The sequence below is a fragment of the Alligator sinensis genome, unplaced genomic scaffold, assembly GCF_000455745.1.
Source record: "Alligator sinensis unplaced genomic scaffold, ASM45574v1 scaffold262_1, whole genome shotgun sequence".
Taxonomy (NCBI): domain Eukaryota; kingdom Metazoa; phylum Chordata; order Crocodylia; family Alligatoridae; genus Alligator; species Alligator sinensis.
In genome coordinates, this window is record NW_005841904.1 from 3,940,869 (window position 1) to 3,963,401 (window position 22,533).

At 45.2% G+C, this 22,533-nt stretch overlaps 1 protein-coding gene across 1 annotated transcript in view; it reads left to right on the forward strand.

The window, feature by feature from the left end:
* Positions 1 to 2,371, forward strand: part of CHST14 (carbohydrate sulfotransferase 14) — a 10,554-nt gene extending 8,183 nt beyond the window's left edge. The window contains exons 2-3 of the mRNA XM_025197754.1: positions 2 to 180; positions 381 to 2,371. Of these exons, the coding sequence (XP_025053539.1) occupies positions 2 to 180; positions 381 to 1,173 (972 nt within the window). The 3' untranslated portion in view covers positions 1,174 to 2,371. The remainder of the gene's footprint in view (position 1; positions 181 to 380) is intronic.
* Positions 2,372 to 22,533: the final 20,162 nt, after the last annotated feature.

Consider the following 22,533-nt stretch of genomic DNA (forward strand, 5'->3'; position numbering starts at 1 on the left):
GGTGATCGTGGCCTCCAGCGGCCTGCTGCTCATGATCGAGAAGGGCATCCTGGCCGAGGTGAAGGCCCCGCCGCTGCACCCCGCGCGCGGGGACCTGTCCTGGAGGAGCGGCCGCGGCGCCCGGGCGGCGGCCCCCGAGGACGTGGGCCACCAGGTGCTGCAGGACATCCGCAACCGGACCATCCGCATGGTGTGCGGGCACAGGAACATGCCTGGCAGTGTCTGGCAGCTGCCATCGAGAAGGGCATCCTGGCCGAGGTGAAGGCCCCGCCGCTGCACCCCGCGCGCGGGGACCTGTCCTGGAGGAGCGGCCGCGGCGCCCGGGCGGCGGCCCCCGAGGACGTGGGCCACCAGGTGCTGCAGGACATCCGCAACCGGACCATCCGCATGGTGTGCGGGCACAGGAACATGCCTGGCAGTGTCTGGCAGCTGCCTGCGGCCCAGAGGAGGACGGCGCTCAAGCACATCCTGGTCAGCGACAAGTACCGCTTTCTGTACTGCTACGTCCCCAAAGTGGCCTGCTCCAACTGGAAACGGATCCTGAAGGTCTTGGACGGGGCCCTGGAGAGCGTCGACGTCAAGGTCAAGATGGACCACAAGAGCGACCTGGTTTTCCTCGGTGACATGAAGCCGGATGAGATCAATTACCGCTTAAAGCACTATTATAAATTTATATTTGTTCGAAACCCAATGGAAAGGCTTCTGTCGGCCTACAGGAATAAGTTTGGGGAGATCAAAGAGTACCAGTTAAAGTATGGGGTGGAAATAGTGAAAAGATACCGGAAAAACGCAGGAAAGTCCACCGGAGATGACGTGACCTTCTCTGAATTTCTGCGGTACCTACTAGACGAAGAGCCAGAGAGGATGAATGAACACTGGATGCCCATCTACAACCTGTGCCAGCCCTGCGCCGTGAGGTACGATTTCATCGGATCATATGAAAGACTGAACGCGGATGCAAATCATGTACTGGAGCAAGTGCAAGCACCCTCTTTTATTCAGTTCCCCGAAAGACAGTCCTGGTACAAGCCTGTGACTACAGAAACTCTGCATTACTATCTATGTAAGGCGCAGCGTGGGCTCATAAAAGAGTTATTACCAAAATACATCTTGGATTTCTCGTTATTTGCCTACCCTCTTCCAAATGTAACTAGTGAATTTTGTAGGCAATGATTTTTTTTTCCCTTACCGCAGGAAGGTGTACATCTAAAAACAATTGCTGGTATAGGGAAGTTTGAGGTATATTTTTTGTTATATTTTTATACCAGCAAAAGCAGTTAAGCCAGCATTAAAGTGCTTTATAAGAGCATAGATTTTTTTGCCTGGGGAACTAGTATAACCTGCATCTACACTAGGGAGGCTTGCCAATATAGTATTACTATTAATATCATATTGCTTCAAGGCCTCTGAAGCAATCTGTGTGTTCTATGCACATTTCCTAATTTTATACCTTGTAAACTTTTTATATCAAATATTATAGTGTTTGCGATTTACAACTAGAATAGCTTTTACCTTTGTATTGTTCCAGTTTTAGTACATATGTGCCGCTGAATTAAGCACAATAAGTTTTGTATGTCTATTTTTTGAAAGCCTCACTCTATGGCACAAGACAACAAATATATGCAAAAGAATCAGGAAATGGGAATATGTTAATTGTTCTTCTATTTTTGTGCTCCAAATTATGTTTTTGTGGCAAAATTATGTATGGCCTCAGCTGTATTAACTATTATTCTAAAACGTTATTGAAGAACAGTTAAGTTGTTTTTAGACTGAACTGGTGATAGCAATGGTGGGAAATTTGGGGGATGTTGCATGTAATTTTCATGCTCGCAGTATGCATCTCAAGTGGACAAGCCATTTCTTGTTCTATGACAGGATCAATTCCTCTCTTGTGGAAGTTTTTTAGTTCAGTGTTGAACCCCAGTGGTGAGATATTATTTCAAAGACAGTTCAGTGTTCATTATATCTCGTGTGATTGAAAATATAAAAATGTCAGTTACTTGTGTAGAAAAATATTTAGCACAGCAATGTGCAAGGGGTACTAACACGTTATTTTATTCCACTTAAAAAAACAAACAACTGTTAAAATCAAGACTCTCTCAGCTCTTGTCACAAAAATCAGAAAATAGCTTAAATGTTGCTATTTACAGCCTATGCAAAGAAAAAAGAAAAAAAACCTTTATGCAACTGCATTTGAAGTAATTAAAATCAAATGTGCGGTTCTGCTTTTTAATAGATGTGCATGACATTTTCATAGCTAGTTATATTTAAGAAACATGATTATTAAACTTTAAAAGTTTGGACCATAATGCACAATACTGCTTGTGAGAGTTTATACAACATCTGCATTTTAATAAAGTTTATATATAAATTCTTTTGTGACTAAATTTCCTTCAATCGTGGCTAGTAATAATTCCAGATTTACAGTGGTGGCTGTTGCTGTTTGTTGTAGGAACTAGAGACAGTGCTAGGGACTAAAAACACATGACAAATAGACAGTTCCTCACCTAAAGAGTTTACAGTGGTAAGTGTCAAGCAGTGACAACAGGTGGACAAAACAGATTGAAGTGACAACAAGGAAACATTTAGAAGATATGAATCAGCCTGAAACCATAATCACAACAAACCAGCCCTCTTGCTAGCGTGGAGGCAAGATAGAGCAGCATAGATAAATATGAAATACAATGTGTAGTGTTAGTGTTTAATTTCCTGGAATATTATTTTTATTTTTTTTGTAATGAGATATGTGTGTTGGGGGTTTGTATTTTTTTAGAACATTTGAAAACTTCCTGCCGTTCTCTATTTAACTGTATCTGCTGTGTTAATAGTCACAGTATGTAATGACATGTTTCCTAACAATGTAGCTGATTAGACCTTTCAAAGGATGTGACATAATCAACATTTCAAGCAAACCTGGGCAAAGAACCATGAAAAAAATCCTACACAGGCAATGAACTAAAGTAACTTAGTAAGTTTTCTATATCTCTAAATTCTATGGATGAAACCCTGGGCCCATTGAAGCCAATGACAGAACTGTTGACTTTAATGGGTGAGGAGTCTAGTTTTGACGGGATGTTGGTTATTTTGTGGATGACCTATAAACATTTCAAGTTTCTAGCTTTATCCTGGAATTTAAATCTAGTTTATTTTATTTGTGCCATCCATAAAGGAAAGCAGTTTATTTATTTCTAATGATATCCAACCTCTTTGAACAACTTGGCTGTGATACACATGGCCAAATTTTAACTTGCTGTACCTGTGTAAGCCCATGGATTTCAGTAGGAATGCACAGGTATTTAAAGCTCCCAGAAATGTCTGGAACATTCCCTAGATGGCTGTATCTAATATTTTTGAAAAGTGATATCAGATGATGGAACAGGGATAGATAACCCACAGCACGGGTGCCAGAGCATGTCATGCAAAGGTCATGCAAGCCTCAGAGCAGATGGCGAGGAAGGGGCTGGGCCTGTGCTGCCACAACAAGGATCAGGCTCCTCATGGCTCCCCTGCCATCTGCCCCAGGTATGTTAACATCTTACAAGTCGGAGGTTGCAGGTTTTTTTGGCCCTCTGCTCAAAAACATTGCCGACCCCTGTGATGGAACAATGCGATAACTAATTTTGATTTTAGTCTATTTAACATTGAACGCACTGGTTGGAACATTATTGTTTTTACCCAGTGCTACATCTATTAAATCTAAGGGGATGATTATTAGCAAGGTTGCTTGTGTGCTTGATATTTTAACTTTTTCATGGAATGCTTATTTTTCAATAGTTTAAAAATCTAAAATACCTGTTGGTTCATCCCATGTGACTTACACTTTCTAGACAAGGCTGTCATAACTAATCGCATTTATGTTGTTTCTGCACAACATAAATGCGCTTAGTGAATGATGAAGTGATTAGATGAAGTGGTCTACATTTTGCTTTTCTTGGAATTTCTTATACAGTGCATTTATTAGCATGTCATTGATCACCACTTTTCCCTTTTAGTCAAGCAAATTATACCTCCCTGCAAAATTCTGTACGTTACGTTGAGAACCATAAATTCAGTCAAGAAATTCATAGCATGAGCAGAACTCTTGCTACACTGTAGGCTAGAAAATACATACTGGGTGCATCTACATGTGCTTATTGATACACCGCAATAAACTCTGGTGCTAATCGGTCTGGAGTTTATTGTTCCAGGGCGCATGTCTGCACATGCCCCCAGAATCACAACACGTTGAACCAAGGTGAAGCAGCCCCAGCTGGCAGGGGGCCCAGGGGCCCAGCTGGCCAGCCCGCCCGGGACTGCTCCCCCCTGACTTAATGTGCTGTGGAGTGGCAGACTGGGGCACAAGGGTGCTTCAGCATGGGGCTAGCTGGCTGGCAGTCCCCACACTGAAGCACCTTCATGCCCCACCCAGCTGGGTGGGGCAGTGTCTGCACATGCGCTGTTGTGGTTTTTTTTTACTTCACAGCAGGATAGTACTTGTATTTACAAGTACTATCCTGCTCCAGAGTAAATTAGTTTATTCCAGCCTAATCGGGGCACGTGTAAATGTCTTGTTTAGATGCACCCACTGTCATGCAAAATTCTACATACCTAGGCAAAACATCATGATGGCTACAGGAAGGACAACTTGATTTCCCTTACTTTGTAAGGATCACAGCCTATCTTTGATTTTTTTCCTGTTTGCTTTAAATTCAGCAAATGGTAGTCCACAGAGCCAAAGGTGAAAAATCAGTCCATCCACATCCAAAAAATAACATCTCCTGAGCCTTTTTTTCCCAATTTTGAATAAAAATATAACTTCCCTGTGTGGTTGCTTCATGTCCATCTTTTCTCAGGTAACTCTGCTTTAAATGCAAGTGATGTAAATTAAATCATGAGCAAATTTTAGATCTAATAGCAATCTATTGGTAAGAAACACAGATCAAGTTAGAGCAGTGATTCTTAACCAGAGTGCTGTGAGATCCTGTTAAGACTGATGCAAAGCAACCAAAAAAGACTAGACTAGAAGAAGTAGAAAACAAGGGGAGATTTTCATCAGTCAGATACTAACTATGAAGGGCTGTTTGTTTGAATGGTTTTAACTGCTTTCTGGATCTGTTTAAGTTAGCAGAATCCACCAGCTTGTTATCCACAAATATTTTTTTAATGTTTTGCTATCTGTTTCCCTTTCTCTGGATCTCATTGCAATCATCAGCCACAATAAATAAGCCATCTCTTCTGATAATATTTTTGTTTAGTCTCAACAATATATGTAGTGTAGCAAAAAACAGCTTTTGTCCTGAAGAACTTACAGTCCAAAACAATGTATTTAAACCATAGAAGTATATTTAAAAAGAGAGAGTGAACAAGGGACAAAACATGAGACACACTAAGGAAAAGAATGTGCCCTGATCAGAAAATCCTCAGTTTAGGCTTGTCCTTACTGCAGGGAACTTGTCAAGAACTGGTATGTCTGAGCAATTAAATTTAAGAGAAGTATGAACAGGGTCCTATGAATTCTGCACATCTGCTTTCTGTGGTCAGAAAAAATGGATTTCTGTACCATGAATATGCTACAACCTTCTTGCAGTAATACATACCAAGAGCTTCTTCTAACGCAGGGGCAGGCAACGTTTTTTGGCCGGAGTGCTGAAAAACACCACAATGCCTACCTCGGAAGGTGCCAGAGTGCTGGCATGGCAGAAAAACAAAATGAGGGCAAGGGGTACATGGCAGGATGCCCTGCTTGTGCCCCTTGCCCCCCACCCAAAGCCCCTGCCCCCCAGCCCTACTGCCTCTTGCCTCCCATCCAAAGTCTCTGCCCCCCAGCCTTACTCCCCTTTGCCCCCCACTCAAAGCCCCTGCCTCCCAGCCCGGGGCTCCAAACAGCTGTGCCAGGTTCTGGGCTCCGGCATCAGCTCCGCACCGGCACGTGCAGACACGCCTCGGAGTGGGCAGTGGGGCAGGGGCCTGAGGCAGCGCAGCCCCAGTCTCTCCCCCGCTCCCAGCACAGAGGTGATAGCAGGATTCCGGAGCTTGGCACAGCTGTTTGCAGCCTCCCGGCTGCAGCTGGCCCCAGCTCTGCGGAGCTGTGATCAGCCAGGATCCTGGGCTGCTCCCAGCAGGCAGCTGGGATGCTGCAAGCCCTGCAGCAGCTACCCGGAGCCAGGGCTGGCCGTGGTGTGCCAAGCAAAATGGCCTTGTGTGCCATGCTCCGCACGCGTGCCAGGGGTTGTCAACCCCTGTTCTAACGTAAGAGGAGAGAAAAGAGACGTTCTGCCACAGAATTATCATTTTTAGTTAGTTTTCCTGACTGGAAATGTTGTGTTCTTGGACAGTGCAAGGATATCAACTGGACAGAGATGCAGAGCGTAGCATGAACTGGATATGACCCACCTGAAGACCTTGCCCTGATTCTCTTGCAAGACTACGATCTAAACCAGGAGTAAGATTCAACACCCATTGAACTCAATCGGGGTCTTTTAATTGATGGTGTAGATAGACTGTAGACTTGGTCAGTAAGTGAAGCACAGCAGTATCAAGTTCAAATTCTGGGCCTAATTTGAAACTAAACTGTAATTTGTGCTTAATCTTGGATTTTAATCTTGGGAAAGTAGACTAAGAATCTGTTAATTGCAGTCACTAATATTAGGCTGGGCCAAGCATGAATCTTTGCTTTTTGGACAGTTCTGGATAGTAGTTAAAAGTAACACTATTTTTGTCCCGTGCCTGCTGAAATAACAATGTGTCTGTGTTAACTGAATATGGAAAGTTGGAAATGTGCCAGCCTTGACATTTTCAAGGGGTCTATGCTAAGCTATAGAAGTACTGCAAAAGCAGGAGGCCCCAAAAGCCTGTTTCTGGGTGACCACAGAATGAAGTGTTACAGACATAACTAGCTTGGTCAGCAAAGGAAAAAAAGCTATCAAAATGTCTGGGGTGGATCCAGGAGGGTACAGTGATACAGTTGCACCCCACTTCGGCTGTGCACGGCATGCACAGTGAGCTTTCTGAGCTCACTGGTTTGTTAGTACAGCTCTTGCTGGGAATTCTGCATGTGCCATGAGTTCTGATCAGGAGCCTCTGCTTTCATGGAGCTCTAAAGACCGGGTGGGGGGAGGTGTGCCTCTGTGGTTTGTCCTCCCTCCTCATCCCTGAATTCAGCAGCAAGGGAAATGAGGGGACAAGCAGGGCAGCAAGCAGAGGCTGAGCACCACCACCACTGTTTGTTCTTTCTTTTATCCCCTGCAGCAGAATTCAGGGAGGGAGGAGGGTGTACATGAACAGTAGTGGTGATCAACATCCTTCTGGGCTCTGGGGCCTTGCAAAACCAGGGGCTCCAGCCAGACCCTGTGCCAACAGGGGTAGAAAGGGATCTTGGAGTCATTATTGACTCCAAGATGAACATGAGCTGCCAATGCCAGACCGCAGCCAGCAAGGCCAGCCATACCTTGTCATACATCCAAAGATGCATCTCAAGCCGGTCCAGAGAGGTGATACTCCCCCTCTATGTGTCATTGGTCTGGCCTCAATTGGAATACTGTATCCAGTACTGGGCACGGCACTTTAAGAAGGATGTGGCCTGCCTTGAGAGGGGTCAGAGGAGGGCCACCCGCTTGGTTGGAGGGCAGCAGGACAGGCCCTATGAGAAGAGGCTGGGGGATCAGAGCATGTTCAGCCTCAGCAAACAGAGGCTGAGGGGGGATTTGGTGGCTGCCTACAAACTCATTAGGGGAGATCAGCAGCAAATAGGAAGGGTCCTATTCCCCCCAGCAGCGCCTGGGGTGATGAGGAACAATGGCCAGAAGCTGCTGGAGAATAGGTTCAGGTTAGAGATTAGGAGGCACTATTTCACTGTTAGGGTGGCTAGGATCTGGAACTAACTTCCTAGGGAAGTGCTCTTCGCTGCTACCTTGGGTAAATTAAAAAAGAGGTTGGATGAACACCTGTCTGGGGTCATATGATCCCAGCGTGTGCGGTCAGTGGCAGGGGGTCAGACTAGATGATCTATTTAGGTCCCTTCTGACCCCTAACTACTATGAAACCAGCTGGGGAAATCAGAGCTCACAACCCAAAGGAACTCCAGCAGGATCTCTGCAAGCTCACTGGCATACAGGATTTCAATGAAGGGAGAGTGGCTATACTCACTTTGGCAGATGGCACATGCACAATGAGCTCTCTTCACTGCTAAAGTGGGTGTGATCACACACCCCTCTCCACAATCCTGGATCCACCCATGAACACAACCACCCATGAACACATAAAAGGCCTGAAAGAAGACATAAAGAGGGCCTTGAAAGACATAGTCTAAAGACATCGTTATAACTTGAGTTTGAAAATAGTAGTAGTAGTGCTTGATGTATTGGATGCAGTTTTGAAATTACTTAGATTCGTTGTAAAAACAAAATAGTGTTATCAGTGAAAACCATAAACCAAGGTTAACAGAAAACAGGACCATGGCAAGCAGCATGCACTATGATGAGAGGGAGAGATAAGAATTCCTGCTTTCCAAAATTGTAATTTTCACAATACCATAACAAAACTGGGTTGGTTCAGATTCAAAAGTTTCAGTGAAACAAATCTGAATAAAGCCAATCTGACAACTTTTATTAGACTATTAAAACAAATCACCTATAAATACAGAGTAAAGGGACGGGGGGGAGGGGCGGAATTGGGTAACTCTACAAACTCAAGAAACCTGCTGCCAATCTACCTACTGCATCCATCAGAAGGCTCCCCAGTGTTGGGGGTTAATTATCAATTTAGTCTCTAATCATCTGAGCCCACCCAAACAGCGACTCTCTGTTAATTTACCCTCCAAGAGGTGGGGTGGTTCTTCACCTGAAGCTTATCTAATCACCACTTTTATTAAATAAATAACTAAGAGAATTGATAACAGTATACAAACAAGATGGAGGGTTTATTATAACACTAACAAGAACAGGTAAGTATACAATTACACAAGAACACAGTCTAATTATCTATCAAATCCTATATTGATGCCTAAGTACAACAACTAAAATAAGATGACTGAACTTTATTATAAAGGAGAGGGGAACTTTATTCAGTTCGGCTCTGGTCGTTGGGGTGAAGACGACTGCACCTCAGACAGTGGCTTCCAATCTTCTTCAGACACACGTCGAGAAGAAGAAGAACCGTAATCCCCAGAAGGGAATGGGGGGATGCTTACCAAACAGAGCAGAGGGCCGCTACTTTGCGTGGAAGACACACCCGGAGGGAAAAACCCAGGGAGCCAACCCTCCTGCTCTGGTGGCAGACAGAAGATCTCTCACGGCGACTGGGCCCAGTACCAGAAACCTCCACGGTCCACACAGTTAACCCAGCCACTCAGTCTCTCCGTCTCCCTCTCTCTCTCTCTCTCTCTCTCCTTTCTGTCCACAAGCACCCTGACTTCTTTCCCTCTCGCAGTCCCACCTCAGCTCAGCCGCACCACGCACCCTACACACCAAGCTCAGACGCTCCCAGTCCCGCACACACGCCCAGACGCACACAGTTTCTGTCAATCAGGAGCCCTTTACAGGGGTAGTGCACCCGGCATGCCAGGGCTCTGCACATGGCATGTGGGTGTGCGCACAGCACTCTATTCCAGGGTCTCTTGAGGGTGGGTCAGACAAAGGTTATCTGTTGACCTACTTAACATAAACTAAATGAGCCAAGCCCCAATTTCCACCATTGCACCAGCAGTGAAAATCTGCATTGTGCTATTGTGGGTAGCTATTGAGGCACTGAAATAAGTGTTTGTTCTTGTGCTTTTGGGATGTAAAATGTTTTTTAAAAGCCTGTATATCTGTAGATGCTCACCCATGTCAAGGTCCAGTGGCCCCAAGTTTCTCCTACGAAAGGTCATGTATGTCTCCCTCTCCTCAACTCCAGGGTTCCCCAATCTCCCCCTGTGTCTGGGGTTCTTCATAGCCCCATTCTCCCTTCCCTATTCTAGGGTTCCATATCATCCATCATGACAGGGGATCTGTGCATGCCTGACAACCAGCCAGACAAATGCCACCAAGCTGAGTATAAGGCCTCACAAGCTCAGCCAAGCAGAGTGTACGGGTGTAAGTGAGCAGAGAATGAGGCAATAAAACCAAAGGATGTGTTAACGCACTCAAGATGGCCTTTGATGGTTAATGCCAATGTTAATGGGTCATGGTGGTGAATATACCTTTTTGACACACCTACAGCATACAGTTCTGAATGTCTCTACTCATAGTGAGGAAACTGTTTCTATTCCAAACACATCAGTGCAGCTTGCATTGGGAAAAATCTCCTGAGAGTTTTTTACTTCATTGCCTTCACCAGGCAACTTAGAGACTGTTTTTGGACTAAGGATCAGTCTTTTAATGTGAGACTGAATTCGGATACAAGCAGATACCGACAGTGCATGAGGGATGGAGAGAGAACTACCTATAATGTCACTACAAGGTACAAAGATTCCTTACAGCGATACTGGTTCACGCTCCAAAAACAACCCCAAATTACTGATGCATCTTCTTACCTGAAAAAGAGTAGAAAACAATGAAATGATTCCATTTACCTATTGCATGCCCCTTGCTATCACTTTCTAACTCCCGAATTATAAATCCTCAAATGTAAGTGTTTTCAATATGAACATATCCAAAGACCCACTGAAATATTTCATTAGTATTAGTCCTACTTCATTACTAAGACATGTTTCCAGAAAAGACTGCCTTGGTTGGCAGAATTATGTTATATTTTAATTTGCCATCACTTTTTTTTTTTAACTAAGGCGCCTTAGAATAGATGCAGTTATCATGACACTGCAGCGTGATCAGGAATGTATTAAGCTTTCTTGCTTTCATTACCTTTCTTTCAGGTTTTTGTGATGAACTGGGATTTCATCACGTTGTAGCTTTACATTCATCTTCATTCTGAAGCCTAACAATGAAGTCCACTAGAAATAATGCCATATGTTTGAGATCCCAATTTCTGTGTTACCAGCATACCCAGTATTGTACAAGGATGCTGTTGATCCATGTGTCCACACAAGGTTTATTAAATTCCAGAATCACTTAAGCTGCCATTTGTGATGCAAAACCCTGTGACAGTATTTAGCTTAAAGGTCTTTTCAGTGCCACAGAGACATAAACAATTGGAATTTTGTTATTTTCTCCACAAGAGACATATGCCATCCCCACCATATGGACAACTACATTATCCTGGTCCCTTGAGTAATGAAGTAGATTGTTTTACCACCTCAAATCTTGGTTTTAATGACTTGTTTACTCCTTTACTCCTTATAAAAAGGGTTCTGAGGTAGGTCTTGAAGACACAACTCACTTTTTTCTCCACAGAACAAGTATAGGATATAACAGCAGAGCTTTCCTTACACTGTCCAGCCAATGTGCCTTTTCCTGGATGTGGAAGAAATTACTTGTATGTATGAGAGTAATTTGTTTTCCAGGCACATTCAGTCCTCAGCTCTGTGAAGAGCTGTCAGCAAGGGCTGCAAACAGTGCTGGTTATGGTGGTAGTTAATTATCTGATCACTTTTTTTTTTTTTTTTGCTTAATTATCTGATCCCTTTTTTTTTTTTTTTTGCTGGGAATAGGCCTCAGAGCACCACACTTATTTCAAGTAGATTATTGATTAATCATCAGGCAATAACTTTCCATCACAGCTCACTACTTATCTGAAATGCTTCACATCAGCAAGTGACATAGGGAAGGAAATCTCTGCATCCTTTTATCAGTCCACTGAGGACCATCCAGTCCTCAAACCTTTCTTACAGTTCCTAAAAATAAGGAAACAGTGATAAACAGGTATATAACAGGCAAGGACCCCTGGGCTGGTCATGATGCCCCCTGGTGGTCACCCTGCTCTTGTTATGTCCTTTGGCCTTTAAGCATTCTCTCTTTCCTGCTCGCCTGCCACACCCTGATGGAAATAAGTACTTGGAGAAGGAAGGCTGCCTTTGGGATCCCTGAGTGAGATCCCATCCATTCCTGAGCATAGGTCTCATTACTCAGCACCTTAAGGGCTTATTACATGTCTCCAACCGCCCCTTACACCATACTCATGCCTCACAGATGTCACCATTAGTTATCTTATTAGCTATCCCTCTGTCCACACACCCAGGCACTCTGCCCATCTTGGCTACTCCCGGGTACAACCCTGGGTCTCCAACCCAATACTTCCTCTCCTGAAGCACTGGGCCGCTGGCCCTGACACTGTCCTTCTATGAGCTGTGGATACGTGATCCTGTAGGTCTCCAGCTATGGCCTCTCCTTGATCTTTGGCCCCTCGAGTCCTGGCCCCACTCCTAGGCCAGTTAAGACCTCTGGGCTCTCTGGCCCTGTGTGCCCCTCCTGGGCTACAAGTTGCTGACTCTGCCTCTTGACCCCTTCAGGCTACAGGTCCTTGACTGTCCTTGCTCTCATGACCCTTCAGTTGTGGCCCTGCACTTCAGCCTTGATCCCTACCTTTTGGGCCCTGGCCCTGTTCCCAGGCCAGCTGAGACCTCCTTATCTCCTCTTGTCTCAATCCCTAGACTGTCAGCCTGTTTACCCCAGTTTAGGCTTGCCAGGAACCTGGTGCAGCCCTGCTCTTCAGGAGTTCTTCATCTCTCAACTGCCAGGATCAGACTACTGCCCCAGCTCAGGCTCTGGGCTTATATCCTGCAAGCCTGCCCCCTTTTGGAACACGTGACCCCTGATTGCCTCCTGTAGTACCTGCAGACTGCTCCATCTGCAGTCTGCCTTCTCTTAAAGTAGCAGGAGTACCACACCTCCTGCCACAAGGTGAAATTTTCAAAGCCTAGTCTCAAAGCCTCTCACTTTTATTTTTTTTTAAATTTTGCACAGTCTCAAGGTCTGTACTTTCCAGTGATAAATTCTGTTGGATCAGAAACAGTCTGGTGACATCTGCAGGATAGTTAATAATAGCATATTACTCCATAATGAACTGAACTGGAGCAGCATGCAAGAGAATTAAATTATCTCAAATCAAACTTACTGAGGTGAAATGTTGGTGCCATAACCTTAACACTTCTGATGTAAGCATGGAGGAAAAGCATCTGAACTATCTACATATCCAGGTATTTATAACATATGAATCCTGGTATCTCAGAGCTTTACATTTAAAAAAATTGACTATAGTCAAGGTGGTTTGTTTACATACAGACACAGAATTTCTTTCTTCTCTCCTTATCAAAGCAGAAATGACTAATTGTAACCTGCCCTTATGAATGCCTGATTCTGACGGCAAATTACCTGAATGTTTCTGTGAATTCATGTATTGTATTTAAGGTGACTTTATTTGGCTATGTGAAGAGGTCTGATTTGGGATGTCCTCTCTCTGAAATTAATTTCATGTCATGCTAAACTGGTTGCAATGTTTGATGGAAAACAGAAAAGGGCCCCCTGATTTCTGGAGCTGAAGTCTTATAACTGTTAGACAGGTGAGCATGTCCAAATTAAAAATAACCACTGGCCCCTGACAATTTTTGTCATAGCTGTTGTTTGTTGCTCCATTCTCCAGAGGTGTTCTGGCATGGGATATTCTGAGAACAAGGTGCAACTGGTTGTTTCTTGTTATCTTTGTGCAGGTCGGGAGTGACCCGAGCCCTTTTTCGTGCTGCACACGGGCTGTGGCCAGCAGCCTGGGCACGCTGGATCGGAGAGGGAGGGCGACGAGCTGGAATTAGGCACAAACGCTTAGCAGTAGTTTTAAAGATTGTTTACTTACACCGAGATGGCAGTGGTGTAGGCTGGAAAACTTGCTTGAGTTGCGGTTACAGACACAGACAACACGGACGATCACGTGGAGTTTGCTAGGCTCCACGGAATGGAGCTCCAGATGCTCTGGGTGAACGCGCCACCAAAATCAAAATCGGAGATACGTCTTATAAAATTTGCGATCGAAGACGGGAAGAGGTGGGCGGTGGATCAGGCCGCCAAGCTCCTCTGAATCTCACACAGGGTTTCTATTACCCTGCCGTGTATCCAGAGTCCCCACGAGATGGATGTGGAGTCCTCTTTGGCTTGGGCGGAAACTGCTCAAGCCTCTTATACGGCTAACAGGCCAATCGTTAGCCGCCACGTGGGAATAATTTAAAACTAGCCAATAGCGGGGAACGAATTTGCATACTGGTGGTGGGAACTCTTTTGCACCGTGCATTCCTCTTGCAACTTGAGCAATGCACTCTGCAAAAGAAGCTGCAAAAAGGCGGGAAACTCGTCCCTGCACCGGGGTTTTCCTCTGCAACAGGAAACTCTCCCGTGCAATGAAGCTGCAACTTGGCGGGGATAATTCTGGTGCCGAAGCACACACAAAATCATGCCTTTGGGTCATGACAATCTTCTGTTGTTTAGATAGCTAAGGTAGACATTATTTTGATTCCTTGTGTTAAGGATGACACTTTAGACTACCAGAAATAGGAAGAAATCTAAAATCTAGAATCTAGTTTAATTTGGCTTGGACAATGAAACTAGATTGTTCATTTTCCTTTTGTGTTGAAATTATTTCCACTTCCTAGTTCATGTGCATTCATATAAGACTGTTATGTTTGCATTTTCACTACAATAGGAAAATCTTTCTACTGATTGTGGGTTATATAACATTTTGTATAATTTTGTATAATTTTTTTTGTATAATTTTGTATAATTTTGTAAAATTTTGTATAGTTATATAAAATTTTGTCTAGCCAAACCTAAATTGTGGGCAGGAAATACTGGTCAGGGAAATTTTGATATGGAAAAATGAAAATTGGACATTGAGGGGCCATATAATTTAAAGAAAAATTTAAAGAAAAAAGATTTAAAGAAAAAAGAATGTTTTGCTTTGACTGAAAGTGAAATTTCTTTGAAGACAATCCAGGTACCACAGTCAGCCTTTGATGACAAAATAACTGAGTAAGCCAGAATACAGCACCTCTCCCTGCCATCAAAACATATCTTTTTGGTGCCACTTACTTTCCAATATCTTGGCTGCTTCTTTCACTTGCCCTCACAGCTGGCCATGGAAAGTAAAGTGGTTAAGAGAAGTTCCTCTTGGTCTAAACAATTGGGCTCGACTGTAGGTGTGTCAGTTTTTTTCCTATTTCCTTTGGGCTTTTTCCTATTGCTTTTACAGAAATAAATAACATCCTTGCTAGTCAGTGGTACTGCAGTAAATGTATTAAGGCTGCTAGTCGCCTTGTTGGCTTCTAGTCACATTCTTTCATCTAGTGGAATAGAGATTACTGAAGCACACAGCAAGTGTTTTTCAGAGTCTGCACATGGAATAAAAACATCTTTCCTTTGGTTCCTCTGTGTTTTATGTGTTTTGTTTTAATATGGGCAAATTTGATAAGGGACATTTTGCTTTGTCTTTAATTATATTATTTTTTCCCATGAGATCATGTAGTGTCCATGGGACATTTTGCTTTGGATTCCTGTCGAAAACTCAGGAAAAAACAACCTTTACGAATCTTTCTTTTACACTGAATCCAATATATGCTAGGGCATGTGGGAAATGAGTCAGTGCCATGTGGACACTCATCCAGAAAAGACAATAATTAAAGCTATTGAGACTCAGAGTGTCTTTACATGTCCGCTGGAGAGGCAGGGGGGACTTTAATTAAAGCAGCTCCAACAGCCGCTGTAATTAAAGCACCCACAGCATCCCATGTATTCAGCATCCCACACTTCAAAATAGCAGCAGGCACTTTTACTAAAGCTTGTCAAACGAGCTTTAGTTAAAGTCCCCCTGCTGCCATTTTGAAGTGCAGAAAAACTGAATATACGAGACATGGAGGCTGCTGGAGTATAGTAATTGGTAGACTTGATTAATCAAGTCTGCTCTGACATGCTATAATGACAGTGTGTCGGAGCAGTGCCCCTACACATGTACAGCTCTTGTTGAAGGAGTGCCTAATAACTGGAGACTCTTACCCAAATCATTACCTATGAATCATATCTATATTTTACTATAGGGGGCATTTTGCAAATGTTTCCTCTCACATTAGAGATAGATCCAGCAAGTAGTGTTTTGATCCAGATTACATTTAGGAGTTGGGTTCTGTAATGGGGCCCCTACCACATTATAGAAGAGCAGAAAGAGCCAGGGAGCAACTAGCTGACTCCAGGTCACTGGAGGGACTAGAGGAGGTAGAGAGCCCTTAAAAAAAATGACTGCTTGCCCCAAGTACAGACACCATAATTGATTGACTGGCCTTTGGTGGAAGTGGTGGATCAGATGATCTAGAAAGTTGGCTACAGGCTTCATAAGGCCAAGAACATGGCCAAAGAGGGAGGCTGGCTCTGACTTGCCAAAGCAGAAGAACTCCAGACCTTGGCAGGGGGAACAGGCTGTGGCTCCAGACCCTGGGAGGGTTGAGTTGCAAGGCAGCCCAGCAGCACTACACATTGACACAGAGTTGTTTTGCTCATATGCTTATTTGTTACTGTGGTGTGACACAGCCCCAGGCTGCGCGGAAGGATTTCAGTCCAGAAGCAGTTTTGGCTTAGGCTTGTATTTGTGTTTAAATAGTGGGGGACTGCAAGCAGCTCTGAGGAGAAGCTTGGAGGCTGCAGATAGCCCCAGGGGGTGTGCTGGTATTGTTGCTGGAGGACTACACTACATCAGGCTCTGAGAATGTAACAAAATCAACTGTGGGCACAGGCCCAGATCCAGGAAGGCTTTGGATTCCTTGACCACAGCGTGCACTTCAGGGAGCGAGGACTCCTGGGAAGGGATGGCATCCACCTCATGAGGAAAGGTAAGTCCCGGTTCGCAGCCAGGATGGCCGATCTTCTGGACAGGGCACTGGGAGAGCCACTTTTGTGGGAGCTGAGGGAATAGTTCTCCATCAGCAGGACAGGAAGATGAGGACCTCAGTAGGAAGACTCAGGTGCCTATGTGCTAACACCAGGAACATGGGGAACAAGCAGGAGGAGCTAACCCTCCTACTCTCCAGAGTACATAATGATCTAGTAGGGATTACAGAGACCTGGTGGGACTCCTCACACAACTGGAGCGTAACTATAGAGGGATACACCCTGCATAGACAGAACCAGGTGGGGATGAAAGGTGGAGGCATTGCTCTCTATGTGAAAGAGCATTACACCTCCTTGGAGCTCGACATCAGATCCTAAAACGGACAACTTGAAACCCTCTGGGTCAAGTTGTTTGGGAGGGGCACAGCAAGAGAGACCTAACTGTAGGTTTATACAGACCACCAAACCAGGGGAAGGAACTCAATCTGGAGTTCACCCAAGAATTTGACTGTGCCGCACGTGCATGTGACATGGTTGTCATGGGTGATTTTAATTATCCAGACATCTCCTGGGAAGAACACTTGGCCAAGCTAAATCGGTTGCAGTCCTTCCTGACCTGTGTCAAGGAGCTCTTCCTGACTCAGGAGGTACATGGGCCAATCAGAGGTGACACTCTGCTAGACTTGGTCCTGGCCAAAGGAGACAACCTGGTGACCAACTTAAATATAGAGGGAAGTCTGGGCTACAGTGACCCATAAAACCATCATGTTCACTGTCCAATGTAAGGCAGACAAATCGGATAGCAGGATTGAAGCCTTGAACTTCAAAATGCAAATTTCAACAAGCTTAGGTCCCTGTGGGACCAGGGACCGAAGGCAAAAGGTGTGCACAAACAGTAGTTGTTCCTTAAGGACATGATCCTTGAAGCACAAAGGAAGTCCATTCCTCTGCGGAGAAAAGGTAACAGAATGGCTGGGAAGCCCTCTTGGCTAAACAGGGAAATTGCGAGCCTCTTAAGAAAGAAGAAAGAGGCTTATAAATAATGGAAGCTCAGGGCAGGCCCCAAGGAGGACTATTCCATGATGGCCCCCATTTGCAGGGAACAGATAAGACAGGCTAAAGTGGCAACCAAACTTAGATTAGCAACGGCAGTCAAGGACAACAAGAAGTCCTTCTTTAGGTACATAGGAAACAGAAGGAAAACAAATGGGAGTGTGGAGCCATTGCTCAGGAACTCGGGAGAGCTGGTTACTGGTATCCAGGAGAAAGGTGAACACCTGAATGACTACTTTGCCTTGGTCTTTCACTGAACCAAGGGGAAAACCACACCAGGTTGAGTAAAGGATGAGCACGGTAGGAATAATCACCTTCCTATTATTTCCAGAGAATTGGTGTATGACCAATTAAAAAAAATTGATGTATACAAACCAGCAGGACCGGATGATCTTCAACCAAGAGTGCTGAAGGAGCTGGCCAAAGTCATTACGTAACCCCTGGCAAAACTCTTCCACAACTTCTGGCATTCTGGAGAAGTCCCTGAGGACTGGAAGAGGGCCAATGTTGTGCCCATCCACAACAAGGGCAGGAGGGAAGACCCAGCTACTATAGGCCAATCAGCCTACTTTCCATCCCAGAGAAAATCCTAGAAAAGTTCATCAAGGAGTCTATCTGCAATAAGCTTGCAGAAGGTAAGATTATGAATGACAGCCAGCATAGCTTCATTGCAGGCAGGTCTTGCCTTACTAACCTCATCTCCTTCTATAACCAGGTAACTCACCACCTGGACACACGAGAGCAGGTTGACATTGTATACCTTGACTTCCAAAAGGCCTTTGATTTAGTATTCCACAATGTCCTCATGAGACAATTTGAGAATTGTGGGCTTAACTCTGAGACAGTCAGGTGGGTGAGAAACTGGCTTCAGGATAGGACCCCGAGAGTTGTAGTGAATGGATCTGTCTCATCCTGGCGAGAAGTGGGCAGCGGTGTCCCACAGGGGTTGGGGTTTGGCCCAGTACTTTTCAACATCTTTATTCATTATTTGGATGTGGGGGTAAAGAGCTCACTGGCCAAGTTCGCGGATGACACCAAGTTATGGGGGAACGTGGTCACACTTGAAGATAGGCTGCAGATACAGGCAGACCCAGACAGGCTAACAAGTTGGGTGTATCGGAATCTGATGAAGTTTAACATAAAGAAATGTAAAGTGCTCCACCTTGGGACGAGCAACCCCTAACACACCCACAGGCTTGGGAGCACCAAACTGACTAGCAACATGAATGAAAGGGACCTGGAGTTAATAATAGACCACAGTATGAATATGAGTCAGCAGTGCAATGCTGTACCCAGTAGGGCAAATAATACTCTAGCATGCATCAGTCAATGCATCTCCAGCAAAACCAAGGGGGTGATTCTTCCACTCTGCTCAGCACTGGTGAGACCGCAGCTGGAGTACTGTGTCCAGTTCTGGGAACCACACTTTAACAAGGATGTGGACAAGCTTGAGAGAGTCCAAAGAAGAGCCACCCATATGATCAGAGCTTTACACGACAATCCATACAAGGAAAGGCTGAGTGATATGGGACTCTTCAGCCTGAGGAAAAGAAGGCTGAGAGGGGACCTAGTAGCAGCTACACTCGGGCAGTACGTCAAAGGCTTGGTGAGTAACTGTTCACCAGGGCACCCAAGGGGAAAACCAGAAGTAATGGTCACAAACTCCTGGAAGATTGATTCAGGCTCAACATTAGGAAAAAACTTCTTCACACTCAGGGTGTCCAAACTGTGGAATAAAATCCCTCCAGAGGTGGTGCAATCACCTACCCTGGAAATCTTCAAGAGGAGACTAGGCAGTCACCTTGCTGAGGGCACCTGACTCTCAGTTATCTTTCCTGCTTGGTGCAGGGGGCCGGACTCAATGATCTTCTGAGGTCCCTTCCAGCCTTGACATCTATGAATCTATGTATCCCAGAAGGACAGAAGAAAAGAGAGGGATGGGGCCGCAAGGACTGAGGGCACAAGCCCAGAACCTGGGAGGGTGAGACTGGAGCTGAGGGAACCAGGAGTCTGTGTCTCAGGACAGTGGACCTGGGGCTGAGGGGCCCATCTACAGCAAGAGTGCTGAGGCCAGAGGGCCAGGCTCAGACAAAGATTTAACGCTCGAAGGGCCAACCACTGTGTTGAGCCCAGGGGGAGCTCCTCTGAGTCAATACTCTGGAGACAGAGAAACTGTCTTGTAGGGTACTATTTCTACCATCCTGAGCTCACTGGCTTATGAGGGCAGCCTCCCCACTTTACTTTAACATCAAGGCATGGCAGATGAGACAACAGGGTGGGGCTCTGACTTTAAGTAATGGGAATCTTATAGGATCAGTTCTCATATAATTTGGATCAGGAAAGCAGTTTCTTGTCAACTTGAGAACCAAATGTGACTTAAATCCAGGAACAGTTAATTTATACCTGAGGGCCAGCCTCAACTTTCAGAAGTATTTAGGTGGTGGTTTAGGCCTGTCTCTACTTCTTTCTCTGAGGTCATTGCCACCTGGGTAGATGCTGTATAATAACTTTTATACGTGAGATGATTGTTCTTGACACCTTTTATGCAGGGAGGTCATTGACTGCTAAGTTGCTTGAAATTTGAAAATTGGAATCTGGGATGTTTTGGCAGTATTACCACTAAAGTCTTCCAGTGTCATGATTCAGATTCTAATATAGTCTTTTGTTGGCTGTTTCTTTTATCCACCTAGGAACTATATATATCATTTCTCTACTATATGCTCACATTACCTGTCTGACTGATGATGAATAATAAAAGTAAATAAAGCTATATTTTCATACCAAGAATATCTGCAGATATATTTCCTAAATGCAAACCTCTTATCCTGCGTGTATAGTCAAGTTATGGAAGTGACTTTTCTTAGCTGCTACATGAAGAGACTTTTCTTTCTGAGTATTTAGATAAATAGGCCTCTGGCAGTTTTGGAAAGCTGCTTATGTGAACTTATGAATCCAGTTTGATTTAATTAATCCCCTATACAATTATAACTTTAAAGGTGTCTTTTATTGTAAACTGTCACGTCAAATTGCATCATCTGCTTTGTGGGGCCTTGTCTCTCCTTGAATGGGAAAACTCTTAAAGACTACCAACAATTGAATAATTTTACCCTGAGAGGAAAATGGAGACTATCAATCAGAGACCATCGATTTGCTGATGAGACTTTTCCAGTGTGAAGCACAGAGGGTTAGAGGAGGCAGTCTGTAGGGGATTGGAGTATAGAAAAGCCTCAGGGGAAAGACAGAAAAAGATAAGGTATGAATCTGCTATTAAAAGGAGACTGTAGAAGAGGAGAACCTGAAGAGAGGGCTGAACTGCAGGAGAAGGATTGCAGAAAGATTCTGGGCTCCCTGAAGAACACTGACTGAGATCCAAAAGGCTCTCAGGAAGGGCAAAATATAACCAAGGCTTGATCTTGTGTAAAGGTTTTTGTTAGTTCTGTGCATCTCCTGTTATTTTGCTGAGAGTAAAGTGTGAATGTTTTAAAGGTGCCTCCAAAAAGTCTGTGTTTAATTGGCTATCATGAAGTCCCCAAAACATTCAACTATAAACTAGACTCCTTGTATTGGTGGAGTTATAAAGAGGGCAAGCAGTTGGGGAGACTTAGGGAAGTCTGCACAGGCTTGGAAACAGCATCTAGATGCTGCTCAGATTCAATTGGTTTAATCAACATGAGAGCTAAGGTCTAGACTAAAAGAATGAGAGATCCATTTCAAAGGAGAAGCTCAACAAAGACAGTAGCAAGACTTTGCAATAGAGCTGGGTAGATCAAATGGTTCATTTGTTGCACAGCAGAATCTCAGCAATGAACAGTCACTTTCTCTCATCAAGAAACAGTCATTTGTTCCCCTGCCATGCCCACTGGTTTGCCACCCAGCCCTCCATGACCACTACCAGCTGCCGGAGCAGGTGGGTCCAGTCAAGGAGACGATGGTGGTATTGCTGATGCTTCTGGGTGGCTGTAGTGGCGGGGTGGTGGTGACCCTGCATCAGCAGTCCTGTAGGCCCCTGCAGCCTTCCCCCACATCCAGATGTTGGCCCTGCAGAGTCAAGAGACAGAAGGTTTTTGTGACAGTTTGCAACATTTGAGAGATAAGATGCTCTGCTCTAGGGGCCCTGTGCTGCATAGCCTCAGATTGGAGGGCAGCAGTGTGCAGGCACCCAAAAACCATGGTAAGCTGGCTGGGTAGGTCTGGGCCTAGGTGGGTGCTACCTGAGCCCCAATTCCCCACTTGCTCTCCTGGGGTTGGCCACAGATTGCCTCCTTCCCCTGCCCCTTTCCCAAGGTGGGTCAGACCAGGGTGCTGGCAGCACCGGCTGCCACAGCCCCAGCCCTTGCAAACTTCCCCATCCTCTGCCTCTGCAGGCTCACCACTGTGCTCCAGCCCCCGGCACCTGGTCTTGGGGCATGTGGGGCTCCTGGACAATGGAGGCAAGGGGCTGGTTATGCCCCTCCCCTCCTCACAGAAGGCCTCTCCAGGGAGGCAGCCTGGAACCATCCCCCCACCATGCCGCTTCTGTGCCCTGAGCATGCCCCTGCTGTGTGTGCTGCAGGCCATGCACAATGGGCTGTTTGTGCAGGTGGAGGACTGCCCCAGCCACTATGCTGTGCTGATGATGATCCTGCTGGTGTCCTGGGCACACCTGCACTGCTGGATCAGACCCTGAGCTATGACGGTGCAGGGGACAAGTCTGTCCTGGCCTGCCTCGCAACATCTGCCACCGTCTGGTGGGTTATCTGTCACAGCACTACACATCCCTGCTCTCAGCCAC